General features: G+C 36.6%; 1 protein-coding gene across 4 annotated transcripts in view; it reads right to left on the reverse strand.

The window, feature by feature from the left end:
• Positions 1 to 264: 264 nt before the first annotated feature.
• Positions 265 to 19,409, reverse strand: part of LOC103713649 (cytosolic purine 5'-nucleotidase) — a 31,557-nt gene continuing 12,412 nt past the window's right edge. Inside the window, exons 12-18 of one of the 4 annotated variants that reach the window (XM_039130656.1) lie at positions 15,759 to 15,922; positions 12,016 to 12,150; positions 8,925 to 9,055; positions 8,435 to 8,497; positions 8,249 to 8,327; positions 7,359 to 7,441; positions 265 to 421 (exon numbers count right to left, since the gene is read on the reverse strand). In XM_039130656.1, coding sequence (XP_038986584.1) covers positions 7,370 to 7,441; positions 8,249 to 8,327; positions 8,435 to 8,497; positions 8,925 to 9,055; positions 12,016 to 12,150; positions 15,759 to 15,922 — 644 coding nt within the window. In that variant the 3' untranslated portion in view covers positions 265 to 421; positions 7,359 to 7,369. Of the gene's footprint in view, positions 422 to 4,779; positions 5,478 to 7,358; positions 7,442 to 8,248; positions 8,328 to 8,434; positions 8,498 to 8,924; positions 9,056 to 12,015; positions 12,151 to 15,758; positions 15,923 to 19,409 lie in introns of those variants that run through there. The other 3 variants (XM_026807175.2, XM_039130661.1, XM_008800654.3) reach the window with 3 other exon arrangements.

Genomic DNA, 19,409 nt, shown 5'->3' on the forward strand with positions numbered 1-19,409 from the left:
ATATTTAAAAAGTCATTAACTACAAATTCATAATCTTAAAATATAAAACTTCTTCTACAAAATTGCCAAGCTTGCTAGCACGAACTTCAAGTTTGGACCATCATTCATGCTTCGTTTGAAAAGCAAAAAAGGAAAATAAAGAGATGTGAGCATCACAGCTTAGTAAATAAAACTTAGAAAAGATTGACTCAGGAACGAATTTTGCAGAAAGCTCCATTACAGAGTTCAAGCCTAACCATTAATGGAGAAGCTATGGGAACGACCAATTTATCATTTTAATAATGGATTTACATAGACCAATACATCAATTTGCAAATTCTTCCAGAAAAGGAAGGGCTGCTTTGAGGATGAGTAATTACTGGATCTGCTCGTTTTCTTTCTTCAGTCTGCCTTCAATTGGATTTTCTTTTTGGAGAGGTAACTGCAACGTCAGTGTACTTATTTAGTTTAGTACAATGAAAACCTTTTTTTTTACTTTTTTTATACTATTTTACCGGATCAAGTATAAGTTTTTCTATGACAATGAATAATTTAAAAAAATAACGGATATTATAAAAATAAAGCATTTCATAGTACAACATATTAAAACAAATCATAAAACAAATAATGCATGAAATAATCCATATTTTATAAACATGGTTCTAAGTTCATTCTATAAGCAAATTTATAAATCATTCTCCTGCCATTTAGCCACATCATAGTTCAAATATTACTCACGGATATTTGTGCCAAGATCACTTAATACCCATGACAGAGCTCATATTCGTAATCGATAGAGTATTATGTTTCGTATACCAACTTTATACCTGCTGGTAGGCTTTGTGTTTATATGGATGCTAGCTCTGGATGTCGATCTTCTCCAATTCTAGAGGGCCATATATAGCTATCTGAAAGTCTTTGAAATATTTATATCTTTTTCTTAAAACATACATATAAATAGATGAAAAAATACTAAATAGTATAATAAAATTCGTGCTTTATATACATACTATTTTAATTAAAAACATTCATGAAACCACTTTTCATAGCAAAGAATGATCTTCACAACACATTCGTTGAACCATAATTTTAAGAAAAATATGATATCTTTACTAGCAAACTATATGCATAGAAAACATGATAATTTATGAAATAATAAGTATAAGATCTACTTACCTCTTTTGCCTTAAACCATCAAACTTCATTAAACGAACTTGTTAAACCCATTTAAAAATATTAAAAGCAAAATTAATTTCTATTCGACAACTTTAATAGAATTAAAAATAATAAAAGAAGGCGTGATCGGGCATACGGTAGTTCCAAGTAGGTCAGGTCTAAACGATTTGCTCAACAAATCATAGGGCACAAACTCGATCAAGGCTAAGATCATTCAAAAAGGTTCATCAATGGTGGTTAAGGAACACTTAACAAGGCCAAGATGATCGATCCGGCAGGCTGCCCAGACATCTAGAAAGTTCAAGGCCTCTTTGCAACAGCCAACTAAGGTCCATAGGACATGGAAACATGACCCTTCATTGGACTCCATAAGTCTATTTAAAGAGAGAGAAAAGAAAAGGATGGGCCACTATTTCTTTTTTTCCTCCTCTTTCTTAGCAAAATAGGTGATTAAAAGAGTAAATTGATCACTGTGATTGTGGTGGTCCTACGAGGTGGCAACAGGTGGAGATGACGGGCAGCGGAGGGCGACCAACGGCGACAACTAGCCGGCTGAATTCAGCCCAAAAATAGGGCTGAATAGGGAGGTTTCTTAGCTCAATCGTCCTCGAATCTCAACCCACTCATCAGTAATTAGGGGTTTGGCTTTGGCCAGGGCCGATGCAAGAAAGGGGCTAACGCCCTCCGCGTCGAACACTAGTGGCGGCGGTGGTCAAAAGAAAAGAAAATAAGGCCATAACAAGGGAATGCATAAAATGAGGTTTTTTTCATCATTGTCCAGTGGATTTCTTAACCGGTGGTAAGATCTATCAAACAAAAAAACAAAAAGGAGGGAGATGAAGGCTAACCTTGGCTCTAGCGAGCTCTATAACCTCGATTTCCGATAACCACAGAGCTAGGGAATGGCGAGAAAAAGAAAGAAAGGGAGAAAGAGAGAAGAAGATGCACGATGCTCTTCGATGGAGGGTCCTAGAGGGGAGAGGTGGTTGTTTTATAGAGACCTAGGATCCGAAGGCCCCAGCTCTCCGAATTCCATTCGGAGTCACCGGAGAGAAAGAAGGCTCCCTCTAAGAGTCTTCCACTTTCTATCATGCACACGATATGCACAGGCCAACAAGCCACGTCAATCAAGTGGATCAGGTCCGAAGTGGGCCTTCACATATAGCTTCACATAATACATACTACAGCTCGTTGGGATCTTCGTGTGGGTCCATGCTACATCTGTAGATTTCATCTGCAACCTGTTTTGCATGAGATTTGATCGGCAACCAGATGTATACTTTAATTAAACACATTGATAGTTAATTCTTAATAAAAGCAAAATGGGTTATAGTTTTCGTCCCAAGCTTAATCCAAGTAACTTTATACAGATTGGATTGGACCATCCAGAATTCAACTTCACTCTAGGCAATGTTGAAATAATCCGGCTTTGGAAGATAGACAGGTGAACTTGCACCATCCTCTGTGTTTTTCCTAATCTCTGTTGGATCTGTGATGATGAAGATTTATTAGTTGCAAATGCTTACATTGTGATGAACAACCAGACCCCTTTGATTTCTCAAAACAAACAGACCATTTGAAGCCCCACCTTCATATTATTGACAAAGATCTCATGCATGTATTCTGCACTCCATCTTCTAACTTCTTGCCTAACCCCATCCTCAACACTTGGAAACAGGAAAAGATCGAGCACCATAAAATCTTCACGCTCTTTTCTCAATACATCTACCACTAGGGTTGTCTCAAATACAACGCTCTGACAAGTCCTTGCTCCACTAAAAGCGAAGACATTCAATTCATTGTTCATTGGCAATTAAAAAGGAAGTTCTGAAAAAGGATAATTTGTGGGGAAAAGCCTCAATTTCGATCACGGGTTGCACATGTTCAAACTCCTTAGAAACTCCTCCCCTTCTATTACATTGCCCTCCATTTGGCAACACCTCAAAACTGCAGTTGGAATGAAAGGTTACCCAGGTATAAGTTGAAAAAAAGGTACGTATCAAAATAACTTTCGAAATTGGTTGGGATACCTTGGATATTATCATATGCTAGTCAAATTGAAGAGAAATAAGCAGAGTTTCCTTGCAGAAAACTACCTCAATGGTTATCTTCTATCTCTGAATGGGCTAACATCACTTCAGGAAACGATTTCTTCTCTCTCTCTCTCCTCTAATTACTTCTTGATACTTCTTTGTATCCCCTCCTCTACACCGTTTTCTCTATTATCTGTTTTTCCCTTGTCTTCTGCTTCTGTTATTATTTTTATTTTGCTTTTGCATTTTGCACTTCAGTAACTCAAATGAATAGGGTGCCAGCCATCAATACTCTGTACACAGAGGCTTGGTCTGCTAGAGAGGCTTTACATATGGGTTTAAATAGGGATCTGAAACTCCCTTTATTATTTATCAGAAGAAGGGTTGTGTTTCAGTTTGGCTCATCGGTTTACATGTCTTGTGTCCCAGAGCCATTTCAGAATATAGATCCCTTTCCACTATCTGTCCTCTTTCAGGTCCAAGGGGACATGGATGATTGCTCTTGATTCCAAGAGAATAATACACAACCAATGCTCAAACTCTCCCCACAGCATTGGAAGTCTACTCAACCTAGGAACAGCTATTCCCCAATAGATTACTGACTTGCTATAAGCTGCTCCTGAATACCCTGAAGTGCAGTGAGAGCATAATTGCTGTATCCTCTGTTTCAGAGGACTTTCAGCACTCTATTTGCTTACTGAAGATAGGTGGAGCTTCGCTCCTCCCTTTTTGTCCCAAAAAAAAAAAGAAAAATAATGCTATACTAAGAATATACAACTAACAATGTAGGTACCTCTTCACACATTGGTTTCATCTCAAGCTACATTCTTAGTCCCAACTAGTGTAGTTGGTAAATTCATTAGAGATTGGTACCACTTAATTGTGTTCAATTTCCACCATCACCCAATCTTCATCTAGATATCCTCCCATCCTAGTTCTCAAAAAGCTACATTCTTGCATGGTTACTTTTGCTTAAAAATTCAAAGCTAATTTATAGCTTAGAAGCATCAACTTTGGAGCTTTTTTCCACCAAAACTACAAGCACAGCTAGATGGCAGAAGATTTTGAATGCTAGCTATCCCCTAAAGAGACAGGTGTCTATAAGCATCAATGGTCTTTTATATAATTTGAAGGAATGAATTGGTTACCAAGAAAATTACTCGAATTTTTTTTGGAAAAATTAACAAATTTAGAGAGTCTGTCACTATATTTCAGGAAAAGAATTATAGAAACCATCGTAATTTTTATCCTTTTTCTGCAGATATCTTTGCAACCACATACACCATAAAGTACTTGGCTTTGGCACAATTATCATCTCTAACTGCTGGAAGTTTATATCTCCCCTCCTCATCTAAAATGAGAATGCAGCGTCAATGTAAGCTTGGACTTAAGTTGCATCAAGAATGACCTCATCAAATTAAAAGCAATAGATCAAACCATGCAATTGAAAGGGAAAATATTCTTCCAAAATCTGGTTTACAATGATACGACACCTCTCTATCTAGTTACTAAAGATTCTGGATTCAAGTCTTGGATGGTGCATTCCTACATATTTAAACCTATACAATTACAATACCAGTAAATCTCCCTGTTGCTAAATAACCAATAAAAAATGCTGTTATTATAGAATGAGACGTTTATTAGGCAAGGATTCAAGTAACAATGTTCGTGCCAGCATGGGAATTCATGTTTCACATGTTTTGCAATAACTTGTATCAGCACTTGAGTCCTTGCTATCAGACATTAGAATCCACTAAAAAGTTTAAGGCTCTTCAGTTTCAAATCAGAGAGCAACTCACAATAGGTTATACTTTTGGAAAGGAAAATACACATAACACTCATTTGACAATAGAGCTTTTTAATACTGTTTAAAAAAAAATCTTGGGAGATCAGTCTTTCAACTCTGCAATCAATAAACAAGCACCATGATCTTGATATCACATTGATATTGATTGGTATGCAAAAGATGAAAAGAGAAATGGCAACAATGATGTGATGCCATGAATTGAGGCTTGTCCACAAGCTCACGACCAGAGATTTTGGACACTATTATTCATTGGTGCACTCCCAAAAATATAAACTTGGATGATTATAATGCAGTTGGGTCTCCCTTACCTTCTCTCGAAAATAATAATGTAACACTGCATCTCTATCTTCAAGTATCCCTCTTTGGAATTAAATAAAATCAATGATCATTGGATCCTTCTTTCGGGAAGAAGATTCATCTCATCAGCATCCAGCATTGCATACCCTGTCAATTGAATATGATGCAAAATCTGAAGGTTTGACCTGGGATTAAGAATATGAAGGACATGAAACTTTCCCTAAGCAAAATGGTGCTAGAGGGGTACTTGAATGGTAACCCTGGAAGATAGAGGAAGCAGATGAAACACAATTCTTTCTAAAATTTGTAAAGACATATACTCCTTGAGCCCTCATGAAATTCCAAATTTACGCTGAAAAATGAGAAAAAGTCGCATTCTAGGAAGACACTTGGCTAGGGCATATTTCTCTTTCGTTGTCTCTTTCCCTCTTCATATGAGTTAATGGGATAAACGCTCTCCTCTGGAAAGTTAGTCAGTCCTTTAACCTCTCGACCTCCAGGCCACTGATGAATTCACTTCACCACATGGGTCCCTCTCTTCAGTCAGACCCACTAAGACACCTGATTCTCTTTCATATAAAGGATACAACTAAGGACAATTCTCAACCAAACATCTCTACAAGTTTCTTGACCAATGGCATCGCTACCCCTTCTCAAAACTTTGGAAGATACCAGCTCCTTCCAAATTCAAAATCTTTGCTTTGCTCAGTCTCAAAAACAAACTCAATTATAGAGATAACCTTCCAAGGAGAAGCAGGAGATATGTTAGAGAAAGTGTTTCGCGCTCTCTTTTTTTTTGGTCATGTTTCCTGCTGTTATCCAGGAGAAGATTAACTATATTCTCTGAAAGTGCCGCTTTATTAAAAGAATCTGCAGCAAAGTTTTCCAAGCCCTCAACACCCGCAGATAATCTGTTTCCATTATCTCTTTGTGGACATCTTGGGGATCAAGCTGCATCCCTGAAAACTTCAGACCAGCCTTCAACCAGCTTGCTCCAAAGGTGTTTTGGAGCTTATGGAAAAAGGAATGTCCAAACACCCTACGGATCCACTTCTAAGACGACTATCCTTCGTTTTGCACTCTCTTTTTAATGATTGGTTGTTATTATTTATAATCTCTCTTTTTGGTGATTAGTGTTTATTGTGTAAACAAAAATGCCTTCTTGGTTTTCTTCCTTTCTTAAAAAATCCAGGTGGTTCGAAGAAACCTCAGGCCAGCTTTTGACCAGCTTGCTCCAGTGGTGTTTTGGAGCTTATGGGAAAAAAGGACCGTCCAAAGCCCCAATAAATCCACTTCCATGACCACTATCCTTCATTTTTCCCTATCTTCTTGGTAATTTGTCATTATTGTGTAAACAAAAACACGTTCTTAGTTACCTTAGAGTTTACGCAAAATTGTATTATTTTCTTCCTTTCTTAAAAAGTTCAAGCGGTTCAGAGAAGACCATTATCTTTCATTCTGTGCTCTCTTATTTCAGAGATCCTCATTACATAAACAAATACACCTTCTTAGTTACTTTAGAGTTTGGAGAGAATTGTATTCTTTTCTTCCTTTCTTAAAAAATTCATGTGGTTCAAAGAAGAAGAAGATCGAATGCTTGCTCTAATGGTGTATTGAAGCTTATGGAAAGAAAGGAACATCCAGACCCCCAACAGATCCACTTATGAGACCATTATCCTTCGTTTTGCTCCGTCTCACTTTTGGTGTTTGGCCCTTATTGTGTAAACAAAAATACCTTATTCTAGAGTTTGGAGAGAATTGCATTATTTTCTTCCTTTCCTAAAAAATTCAGGACATTCGAAGAATTTTTTTACCCCACTTAAAAAATGCAGACAGTTCAAAGAAGAGAATTTCATTCTTTTATTCCTCTCTTTAAACTTTCAGATGCTCTATTTTCACTCCAACTTTATATATCATCTTGAAGAAGATGACGATTAGTTCTTACAATTCGACTTTATATATCATCATTATATAGTTTTTACATCTCTTGCTGTTACAGACTATGTGGTTAGATTTCGCTCCAACTTTATATAACATCATTACAAAAAGGAAAATTAGTAACTTACAACAAAGGAGATTACTGCATGTCATCAAGTGCAACTCCATTAACGTCTCTAGAAGAATATGAGTGTGAATCATGTGCAAGCATCTGCAACATAGTGGAGTAGTTGTTAAGTGGAAAAGCAAAGATACAGTTATGTCAAATTCAAAATTACATGTATGAGTAGTCTCAGGCACAAAATTACATGTATGAGAGGTTATCTTATGAATGTCTGAATGCTAATGCCCATCCAAAATTAACTACTTAATATGAAAGTTAATAAACATAATGAGATGTGGTAAAGAAAATTGTGAGCAGAATGTGGACTAGTCAAAAGAAAAGCAGTATAAGTTGAGGAGGTTGCTCGGGACAACTTCAGATAAGATGAACAACCATATCAAATATCTGGACACATCAATCAATTGTTGAACATTGGCATAAAATTTGACTGTAAAATGAACCGGAAATGTTTGTTACTTGTTGATCTTATGGCTAAAGATATTTCACTTAATATATAGTCTTGTCCATGATCAAATCACAATAATCAACTCCAAAGATGAAGAAATGAGGAACAAAGTTAATGTACTAGAAGATATTATATTGGGGGACGATTCTACTAAATACTTGATAAAGTTTTCTTCATGACATCTACAATCTCTAAATGTGTACAGATGTATGACATACAGCAATATTTGATAAAAGGAATCAACAATCAAGAATACTACATCTACAAATAGTATAATGTGATGCCAGCAAACAGCAGAAAGATTTTTGAACAAAGAAGAATTGCCAAAAATTTGATATTAGAACAGATGGATACAAAAATGTGCATATGGTTAGCAAGATCATGTTCAAGGGAAAAAAAATCTGTTAGTGCACAGATAAAAGATAGCAAGCGCATGCCAATGTATGAACCTGTTCTTGTGAACGGAAATACATGAATGGTGTATAATGTAGGAAATTTGAAACCCTTGATGTATAGATATCAGCATACCTGCAAATGGGAGAGATAGAAAATGTAAAATGTTAAATTCAGAGCGACATGAAATCCAACATCCCATAATGTTGATTGGTTTAATTAAAGAAGGCACCACCACATACTTTTCAATTTGTTTAGTAAGGTGGCTTTTATCCCACAAGCCAGCACGTGAGAGATAACCCCATCTGAACAGAAAAACTAGGATTGGTGAGCTGAAATTATTGCTAGTACTGAGTTACAAATATTTGAGGTGACATTCAAGAGGTGGGTTAAGAGTTTGAAAAGGGTGATATGCAGCAAGTCAGGCTTACAGACACATCTACATCAAGTGAAGCAATTTTGCACATTTTTGAAATCCTGAAAATGGTTAAGAAAACTTCCCACTGGATGATAAACTATGACATGAAGATCTGAGAACAAGATGGCAATCCATACAATGCAACCTTATCCATTACACTATCTTCAATTACTCAAAGGGAAATTAGATACTGATATATTACTGATTCATGCAATGATGGGTAAGCATTGTGTACAATCTTATGAACGACAATCAACAAACATGGCGTGCTACCTACCCTTTATTTGAAGAATAAGTCATATATTTTTTGTTACCTTCTATTGAAGAGTTCCCCATCTGCTTCTAACATTGGTGCAATTTTCTGGTCTAATCTTTGCATAACAATAAGCAGCTTTTGCATGCTCTCTGTTAGTTCTTGTTCATCCATATTAGTTGCAGAAAGAGTCTGAAAGAAGCAACAATTAACATGTAAACAAATATACTAAATCTCTCAAGAACTATACACCTATGAAGCAATGAGATATAAAAATATTTATTTATAATCAGTTAGGTATAACGGCTGAGATGGTAATAAAGAAAAGTCTGTATTAATAGAACTTAGAAATATGTATCGAGATATACCGTAAAAATCTGACGAGAAGATCATTTGGAAAAGTAATTTTTAAGAAGTAAATATAGAAATTGGAAAAAAAAACAACATAAAGCGCTCATACTGTATAATCTGAGAGTATGATGGACCATTCATCAAGTGACAATCCAGCCCATGACAATAAGAAAGAAATGTAATTTTTTCCTTTTATGAAAACAAAAGTACAGGTTGATGACCTCCTAATTCAACATTTAAAAGCCAATAATAATCATTTTCCCTCAATTTACCAGAAGGAAACACATGTTCATTTAAAAATATAGTGTTGTTAGGAAGGAATTAATACCTTCTTTTCCCATCAAGCATGGAAACATCCAGAATATAAAAAGGTATGCATTCCAGAGAGACCCTCAAACTGCTCCTACTAGAAAATTTTCCTATTTGTTCGAACTTTCTAAACCATTGGTTATAACAGCCACTCATTTTAAATGACTACCAGATTTTTATTGACCTCCAAGACCTGATAAAACCCCCTTCCCCCGCCACCACACACGTGCACACAAAAATACCCAATCCTCGCACTTCCCTCAACACTTGATACCAACCTCCAGCACAGCAGCCAACAGACTCCAGCACTAGGTATGCTCCTCTTTCTACCCACTATGCAGATCACAAGCTCCATGGAGAACGGTGGACGATGCCTCTCTCTCTCACCCCGCCCACCACAACATACATATGGTTGCACCCAATTTCGCAGACTTAACCCTTGACCCCGACCTCCAACATAGCAGATGATGACCTCCAGCAACATAGTATGCCCCCCATCACTCCCCCATCTAAGCAGACTTCAAGCTCTATTGAAGAGTAGTGGAGGCTACCACTCTATCTCTCCCTTCTGCCCACGATCCCCCACCCCACCCAGCCCAAAAAAACAGGTATTCCTTATCTGATCCACTTTGGCCTTGAGCAGGCAAAGCCTCAACTAGGAACAGCAATTGGGTCAAGTCGGGTTAGATTCAAGTTGGGTTGGATGCAGGTTAGGTCAAAAATTTGTCAACCCGAACCCAACCTATTTATTAAACATATTAAAATTTCATATCTAAATCCTATTTATTTATTAAATAGGCAACCCAACCTAATTCACATAACCTATTTATTAAACAAGTCAAGTCCGGTTAAACGGATTTTTAACGGATTAAGTAGATTTAAACAGGTTAAACAGCTTAAGCGAGTCGGGTGAAACAGGTTAGAAGCAGATTAAGCAGATTTTAAACAGGTTAAATAGGTTTTAAACAGGTCAAAATGAGTTAAACAGGTCAAAGGTCTAAACCTGAACCCAACCCATTTAATAAATAGGTCTAGACTAGTTGGCCCGTTCATAACTCAAACTTGTTTATGTCAAACCCAAACCTATTTAAAGCGGATTGTTCGTGGGTCGGGTTGATGGATCAAGTTATAAATTGCCACCCTTAGTCTCAACCTCAAGCTCCAACAAGAGGGCTATAGGCTCGTCACAAGAGGACATACAAATCCAAGAAATACTATGAAGAAGTTGACAAGAAATTTATAGTGTCCACCTTTCATCAAAATGAAAGAAAAACAAAATCATATTGCCATAGTAAATATTGCCGCTACCCCAGCATTTAACTGCATTATTTTGTGAATTGTCAATTTAACCCTTTCAAGCAAAAAGAAAAAAAAAATCATATTTATCTAAAATACTCTTTCTTCTTAGTTCCTCATCCCATGGTTCCATTTCCTCTTCCTAATCATGCCCCAGAACCACGAGACCTCATGACTCAAAATCACAAGACAAGTATGCTCAGCGGCTGAGGCCTCAAATCACTGCTTCCCACCATGCACCTACAGAAGTGACAGTTGCAGTATGACTAATAACTGCACTAGGCAGCTCCTGCAATCAGCAATGATGGTCCAATGGTTTATTCATGTTTATTTATTGCTATTATGGAATCTAAGTATATTTTTCGATTTATAAGATTATCTATATTTGATTGATAGGGTCTTATGTACTGTATTATGGTTTGTGTTTTCATAACATTTATTCTCCATGTTATAAAATCTAAATACGCAGTATGGTTCATCTAAATGTGAATTGCATCTATATTTTTTATCCATTTTTTTATTATTAGCTTGCAGGTTTATTATCATTTAAGAACACTTATTTTCCATGGAAGAATAATTAGCAATGGATGCCAACTTTTGAGTCTTCTACAAACTACAAGGATTAACAAGGTTTGTCACTAAAGAAGTTGGTTGATATATCAAAAGTTTGAAACCTCTTTGAAATTCATGATAATATCGTACTAGTAAATTGTTCTAATTCACGAAATTGTGATGCTTTGAACTTAGTTGATCACTTCATTTGAAAATGTGCATTGCATATGATGGTATCATGCTATCATGCAGTACTATGGTGCTATATGACTAGAAGTGCTAAAAATTTGTTAAAGAAAGTGCTAACAATTTTTCTGATTCTTTTCAAATATTATAATGATATGTTTTCAGATGACCAAATAATTGAACCTATGACTCATAAGTGCAGTTACTTATATAGTTCGACCAACAGTCAAGGTTCTATACCATTACCATTCAATCAGCATTTGTTCGTATAAGGAGCTGGTGGCTTGCAAAATCAAATGCCAAGTTTATGTTGTCCATGATGCTCATAAAAAAACTAAATGATATGACCAAGTAACTTTCATATTTGGAATAATGAAATATAAGATGTGCACAAAATCCATAAGAAATTGAACAGAAGAACGAAGAGAATAGACTATAGGTATCATGTAGTCCGTTACCTGAGCTGGGCGGCCTTTAGTTCGTCGTTGTAGGGCAAGACGTAGCTGATTAAATAAATCTCCTACAACTTCCTTTTGTTGTACAAGCGTTATTAGTGCTGCTCTGCAGCTTTGACTATGGATCAGTGCATTAAACTGCAAAAATCAGATACCAGATGAAGGAAATAAGAAAACCTAAAGTTCTCAATTTATTAATGCAACTAGATCATTTAATGCATCATTATCGCTTCATAACTGTTTTAAAACAATCTGAATTTAACCAGTTGTATATTTTAAATAAAAGAATTGACTAACATCCATTCTTTCCATGATAATAATCACGATTTATATGTTAGAATGAATGGCCTCATTTCTGATGCCATATAAAGCATCTGTAAACAGGGGAAATGTACAATATAATAGTTCAACTTAATTCAATATGATTTCTATTCAAATTTTAATTGTAAAACAAGATAAAATGTACTATAGATGGCTTACATCATTATCTTCCATATCACCTGATAGCCATGTTATAAGACATGGTGCTAGTGGAATGCAACTCCTATTTACACTAGGTTCCAGATGTAAATGAGATTTCAGTTTCCATAAGTTTTTATTGTTATCCTCACTTACACAAGCTAAATACCAGTCATAATTACAAATAAAAGTTCTAAAGAAAAAATTTTAGACTGGATGAAGGGAAATAGTTCCAGGGAATCCTTCAAATCTAACCACTCAAACAAGTTAAAACTTGGTGTCAGTTCTATGTGATGAACGCTCAGGGAAGACAACTTCCATGCTTCACGAAGAAAGCAGTTGAGCTCCTAATAGCATCTGTTCTACAAGCTTGGTCAAAATGTGCCATATTATTTGCACAAGAATCACACATCAAAAGTCTCAAACAACAGTCACCATAAGGAAAAGCTATATCCCCTTTAACAATTATCTCTGACCAAGGTTCGCCGTACGGGTAGGCGTACTGGTCACCTACCGGACCGGTACGGTTCCGGTTCGGACCGGTTTTAAACTGGTACCGAACTGAAACACTCTTCTCTGCCAGAGCCAGGGAAGAAGAAGAGAACGAGAGAGAGAGAGCGGGGGAGGGAGGGAGGAGAGGAGAGGCCGCCCGTGGAGGGTCGCAAGGGGCTTGCAGAAGCCAAGGGGGAGTGACGGAGCCCGCGGGGGGGCGAGGGAACCCGCAAGGGGGTAGCGGAGACCGAGGATGTGGCCGTGAAAAAAAAATAGGAATTTTTAAGTGAAAATTTGCCGACTTCACTTAAAAATTTCTAAATTTTTTTTCCGTGGCAGAAACAAGGAACACGGCCGCAGCCTCAGCCGTGCCCCCGCGGGCTACCCCGCCCCCCTTCGGCCTCCGCCGGCCCCCCACAGCCCTCCGCAAGCGGCGGAGGCCTCTCCTCCCTCCCTCTCTTCCATGCTCTCTCTCTCTCTCCTTCTCTTCGTCTTCCCGGCTCCGGCTGGGTTCGTCCCGTACCGGTTTCCACGGCTCCGGCATACCGGTTATAAGCTAGGCCGGTCCAGTACGGGCTGGTTCGTTAAACCTTGTCTCTGACTTTACAGTAAGCTGAAGGAGGCTTATAGGCATTTCTAACTCATTAATTATAGTCTAATATAAAGAAACCACCAAAATATTCAAATCTGTTTTTCTGAATTGGTACCACAATAAGAAACCAAAACTTGATACTTTAACTTCAAATTCATAACCTATTTAAAACATTAAGAGCTCATTTTCAACACAAGCAGAACATGCATCAATAAAGATTACCAGAGTTATCTATGTTATCATTCTTAAATTTATTTAGAGGGTTTTTTAGAAATCAAAATTTGTTATACTTACCAACTAAATTACAAATCCATGTCATCCATAGACCAATAATTACACAAAGATCTTAAGTGAGTTCCTATGAGTTGTTTCTTTTATTTCCCTTCGCTTTTGCTACTCCTGTAGTACCCCCAGAGTCTTTAGCTACTGGCAACTTTCACATGTTTAAACTGCAGTGATAACTGTGTCCATATTTAATAAATCCCAAGTGGCTTTCTGACTTTCCATAAAAGGGGACAAAAAAAGACAGACCATATTAGACTTGCACACATTGTTTGTAGTGCTGAATGCAATCAAATGTGACGTCAAGTGAGAGACGAGAAACCAAGTAAGATATCTTACAACATGATTTCCAAAGCTTATATTGATAAGAAAACAGGACTCAGAAACAAAGGACAATAGCCTAGCAAAAAGTCATAAGTAACAAACTGGTGGTACGATACAAACAGCATGATAATTGTCTTGTCCTTGCGTTCAAACACCATCATACTGCACAAAATAAAGCAGTAACAGATATGAGATCCTATTCAGCTATTATAATATACATCAGTATCATCAACATCATAAAGTACAGATTCTAATATATGACAGAGGTTTGGTTCTCCAACTACGCTTTTGAAAGGACATCTTGAGATACAACAATTATCTTGATCCCAGGTTTTATGTCTGATATTCTTGAATTAACACCCACCAGAACTGTGAAAACAAGTTGAGTCGGTAAACATTCTGTCAAATGAATAAGTTCATAGATTTTTTCACCAGATTATCAGAATAATACACATCATAATCATATGTCCAAAATGGGATCCTCTTCTGCTATAAGCATCTTGAAATCTTTAGATAAATTGGAGAATCTGTTGGCATATCCTTGACCATTAGCCTTGTCCCGTCCACTTGAGATCAGAAAAAAAAAATATCCTGCCTGGTCATTTTAAGGACCATGATCTATATTCTATACCAATATGAGCTTCTTCAATCCTTCTTAATGACCTTAGTACAATTTTACTGCACTCTCTTTTAGAACTTGCCCCAAAAATCTGAGTCCATGCAATTAGAACTATACTAAACAAGCTGGGTGAAGACAACTAAATCATAGACAACCTTTAAACATCACTAGCTGCTAGCTAAAGTAATATTTCCTGCCAAGGTCCATCGACCGTACCAACCGTACTGGTAAGGCACTAGTACGATATTGAGGTTTAATTAGTATATGAGTTGAATCGGTCCGAACCAAGTGGAACCACCCCTTGCCGCTCGGAACCAACCAGTACCACTCAATTTTGGGTGGTACTGTGGCTAGGAGTGAGAAAAAGTGTTGGAAGCCTGTCTCGAAATGGGAAGCATACAATATTGTATGGACCATATCACACTGAACTAGTAATGTACTGGTATGGTTCTCGGTAGCGGTTTTATGAACCTTGTTCCCTGTTGTTGAACAATGTATCATAAAAAAGAGCAGCTCCCCATCCACTCAACTTGGCTTTTTTATTTTGTCAAGAAACAAAAAACATGTTAAGATCTACTGTGACACTGTTGCAAGCTAATTACAAACCTCATCTTCCAATTCGCGTAATTTAGTATATGAGTTGAATCGGTCCGAACCAAGTGGAACCACCCCTTGCCGCTCGGAACCAACCAGTACCACTCAATTTTGGGTGGTACTGTGGCTAGGAGTGAGAAAAAGTGTTGGAAGCCTGTCTCGAAATGGGAAGCATACAATATTGTATGGACCATATCACACTGAACTGGTAATGTACCGGTATGGTTCTCGGTAGCGGTTTTATGAACCTTGTTCCCTGTTGTTGAACAATGTATCATAAAAAAGAGCAGCTCCCCATCCACTCAACTTGGCTTTTTTATTTTGTCAAGAAACAAAAAAACATGTTAAGATCTACTGTGACACTGTTGCAAGCTAATTACAAACCTCATCTTCCAATTCGCGACAGATCAATGCTGTCCGCCATCGCAAATGAACTTTGGATTGGCTTACATCCGTGAATATATGGTCACCAACATATAAGATTTCATCACCATGAATGTCAAGGGATTTCTCTACCATCTGAGCACTCCCACCAGAGTACAGGCCCCCTACAAAATCAAAGAAGAAAAATTTTACCGGTCTCTATATGGAGTGTAGCACAAGAAGCTAGAAAAGTACAAGGACTAAGCAAGAGAAGAGGGGAATATAGTACACTACATATATTTAAAGACAAACTTAGGTCTGTAGAAAGGAGGATAATAAGTTTCAAATAGAGGAAGTGTGTAAAATGTGTTAAGTTTGGTTGAATAGTCCGAAGAGTATGTATAGGCCGAATAACACAGATAACATGAAGTATAAAAAATTAGGGTAGCAAACATAGAAATTCATAATATAGATGGTCTATGTATTTAGTAGACATATACTAGAAACAATAATAACATAGGCAAGCAAACATCACCAGTCATTAATAAGGAATTCAATGTTATACTGGAACGGCATAACTAGTCGAACATAGTAAGCTTAGTGGTAGGTCAGGTAATGTTCTAGGAGGTCAATTAAGGAACAGCAATTACGAAGAATGTCCACAGATATTGTATATGGATACATCAATATGACGAGAAAGTAAAATATGTTGTAGTTAGGGCACATATGTATTTTTTATATGTTTATGTGAAATAGCATCCATAAAGCATGGCAAGTTATCAAAATAGCATAGTTCATACAGTACATCAATGATTTGGGACCTTCTGGTACTGGTCCATCCTGCTAGTACCATACCTTTCCAATGAAGAACTAGTTCCTGGGATGCCCTCAAGACTAGTTGTCTCATAGACTGGGTCATCCCGCCATTCGTGGTAAAAGTGGAGACCGAAGGGTTCGGTGACCAAGTCAGCCAATACCAACCTTATTCCAGCTCATGCACAGAGAGAGGAAAATAGAGAAGTAACAAGACAAAGTAGTTGAAGGGAGAGAATAGATAAAGCAAAGGAAGAAGGAAAAGGAGGTGCACAAATCCAACCTCCTTTCACTCAGATTTGCCTCCCCTACACTGGAATTGTCATCCAACTTCAATGAGATTCTCCACCCCTCACCCCTTTTTTACTGTTTAGTGTGCCAAATAAGGCAAAAAACAAGACATTTTTCCTGTTTAGCATGACAATCAAATATGTCATAGGGTGTGCACATACAACACGATATCTTTTCTGTATTTTATTTTTATAAAATTATAATATTTAGAATAAAAATTATTAAAAATAATAGAAAAATAATTGCAAGAAGAAAAGTGAGCTCATCCTTATTTTATTTCAAAGTAGCTTTTGTTCATAATATGATTGGTACGTGATGCTTCAATTTTTTTTTTTTTGGTTATTTATCAAACTTTGTTCAAAACACAAGCCTACACTATAAAATCAACCAATAACTTAAAAGGCCTAGTAAGGGCCTAAAGAATCTATTAATTCACTAAAAACACCAAAATATTGGAAAACAAAAAAAATGGGGGGAAAAAAAGCAAAAAGAGGCATTCTGGGTACTATGTGAGGACGCCAAGCCATCACAAGAGTTAGTACAGGACCATCCTGGTACCTAAAAAAGCATCCCTTATGTTCCAGAAGTACCTAACAAGTATCGGTATTCAATACCAATACATCATGTCATTTGAAGCATATATACCTCCTACTATAGCAGCATCTACACTTCCTAGTATAGCAGCATCCACCATGGACATTTACATGTAGGCCCTGCTCATTTAATTACTTTCAATATCCTTCTTTATAGAGGGTTCTTGTAACCACACATAATTAAGAAGAAAGGCAAAAGGGGCATTAAACATTGTTTTAGGACCAAATAAGACTAGATTTTAATCAATGCTAGGTCACCTCATCCACCAGCTCAACAATGGCCAACTTGAGACAAAGAAGTTATATATGACCAAGCTCATGCTATTGATAAGTGGAGATCCCAAAAATGGGCATTCTATCATACAGATCATCATGTAGTGGCTCAAAATCTTCAGGCTAAAAGCATCATCAAAAAATCAAAGCATGGAATCATAGATCCACTGCAAAACTCTATTGAGCAATTAGCATTGTGAGAAGGTGATGCTTGTGATCTCAATTTCTCATGAAAATGTTAAAAGAAAAAAGAGTCTACCTCTGTGCTTTCTAGAAACTAGTAATTGGAGGATAAAGGATGTTTCCACCAACAATGTAAAATAGGGGCAAATCTGTACATCAATATGATGCCACTTAAATATCTAATGGTCAATGTTGATCATGTTGGATCGAGTTTAATTTAAAAATAAATAAATGCATAAAATGTCTAACTAAAAGTTTGAAATAAATTAATGCATAAGATATCTAACTAAAAACTATAGTTATTTTCCATAAATCCATGTGATAAAAACATTTTTTTGAGACCAAAATTTACAAACACATTAGGCAAAAAGCTTCAACAAAATCTAATTCAAAAAAGAAGATTGTAAAAAAAATCATAGCATACTCTTAATCTCATTCAAAATTTAAATATTTCAAAAATATGAAAGCACGGGACATAATATATATATATATATATATAGACACACACACACGCATATATATATATATATGTATATAAATGTATACGTATGTATCTGAATGTATGTGCGTGTATGCATATATGCATACATATATAAATGTGTATATATATGCATATATGTATATGCGTGTGTGTATATAGGTATATTTGTGTGTATGTATATATATGTATACATATTCATATGTGCATATATGTGTATCTATATGCATATATGTATAGATATACGTATGCATGTATATATAAATAGAGTTTATCTACTCTTCTTCCAGAAGGATTAAGGCTTAAAACCAAGGTACGCAATCTCAGTACCAGGTACCTTATCGATTCCGTCCGGTGTGGTACAGTACGATACACCCTGTATCGACATAGCTCTTTAGCTATTTTTATCAACTTTTATCTTAATACGTCTCGATACAGGTCGATACGCCTCGGTACAGGCCGGTATGCCTTGGTACACCTTGATACACCTCCGTACAGGGTGGTACATCTCGGTACAGGGCGATATGAGGCTTGTACCAACTTGAAATTTCGTACCAATTTTCTTCCGGTACAATATGGTACGGCACGCCCCATACCGAGCGGTACGGCAGACTATGCTTGAAACCTACCAATCCATAATTAATAATGAAGACTTCATATAGAGAATTTATACCATTAGTTATGATATATATCACAAAAACCAATTTGAAACCAAAAATAATGTCTTTTGGAGGTCATTTTCCTATACATCAAGTGGTCTAAAAATATGCTATTTCAACAGCTCGATATGACATTTTCCATGATTTATAGTTTGGAAGTGTCCAAATCTATTGAATTTTAGTATATACAAGAATTATGATATGTAGATTATGAGCAATAGAATCTATTTTTAATTTGCATGACCTATGATATAGCTGCCACACTAATGCTATTACAACCATTGATGATTGTGCCTATTTGATATACACTAATCTATTTTTAGTTTCTTAATAGTTTTTATGATGTAGATCATGAACAACGGTTTTGATTCTCAATTTAGAA

The sequence above is a fragment of the Phoenix dactylifera genome, chromosome 1 (genome assembly GCF_009389715.1).
Source record: "Phoenix dactylifera cultivar Barhee BC4 chromosome 1, palm_55x_up_171113_PBpolish2nd_filt_p, whole genome shotgun sequence".
In the NCBI taxonomy this organism is placed as follows: Eukaryota; Viridiplantae; Streptophyta; class Magnoliopsida; order Arecales; family Arecaceae; genus Phoenix; species Phoenix dactylifera.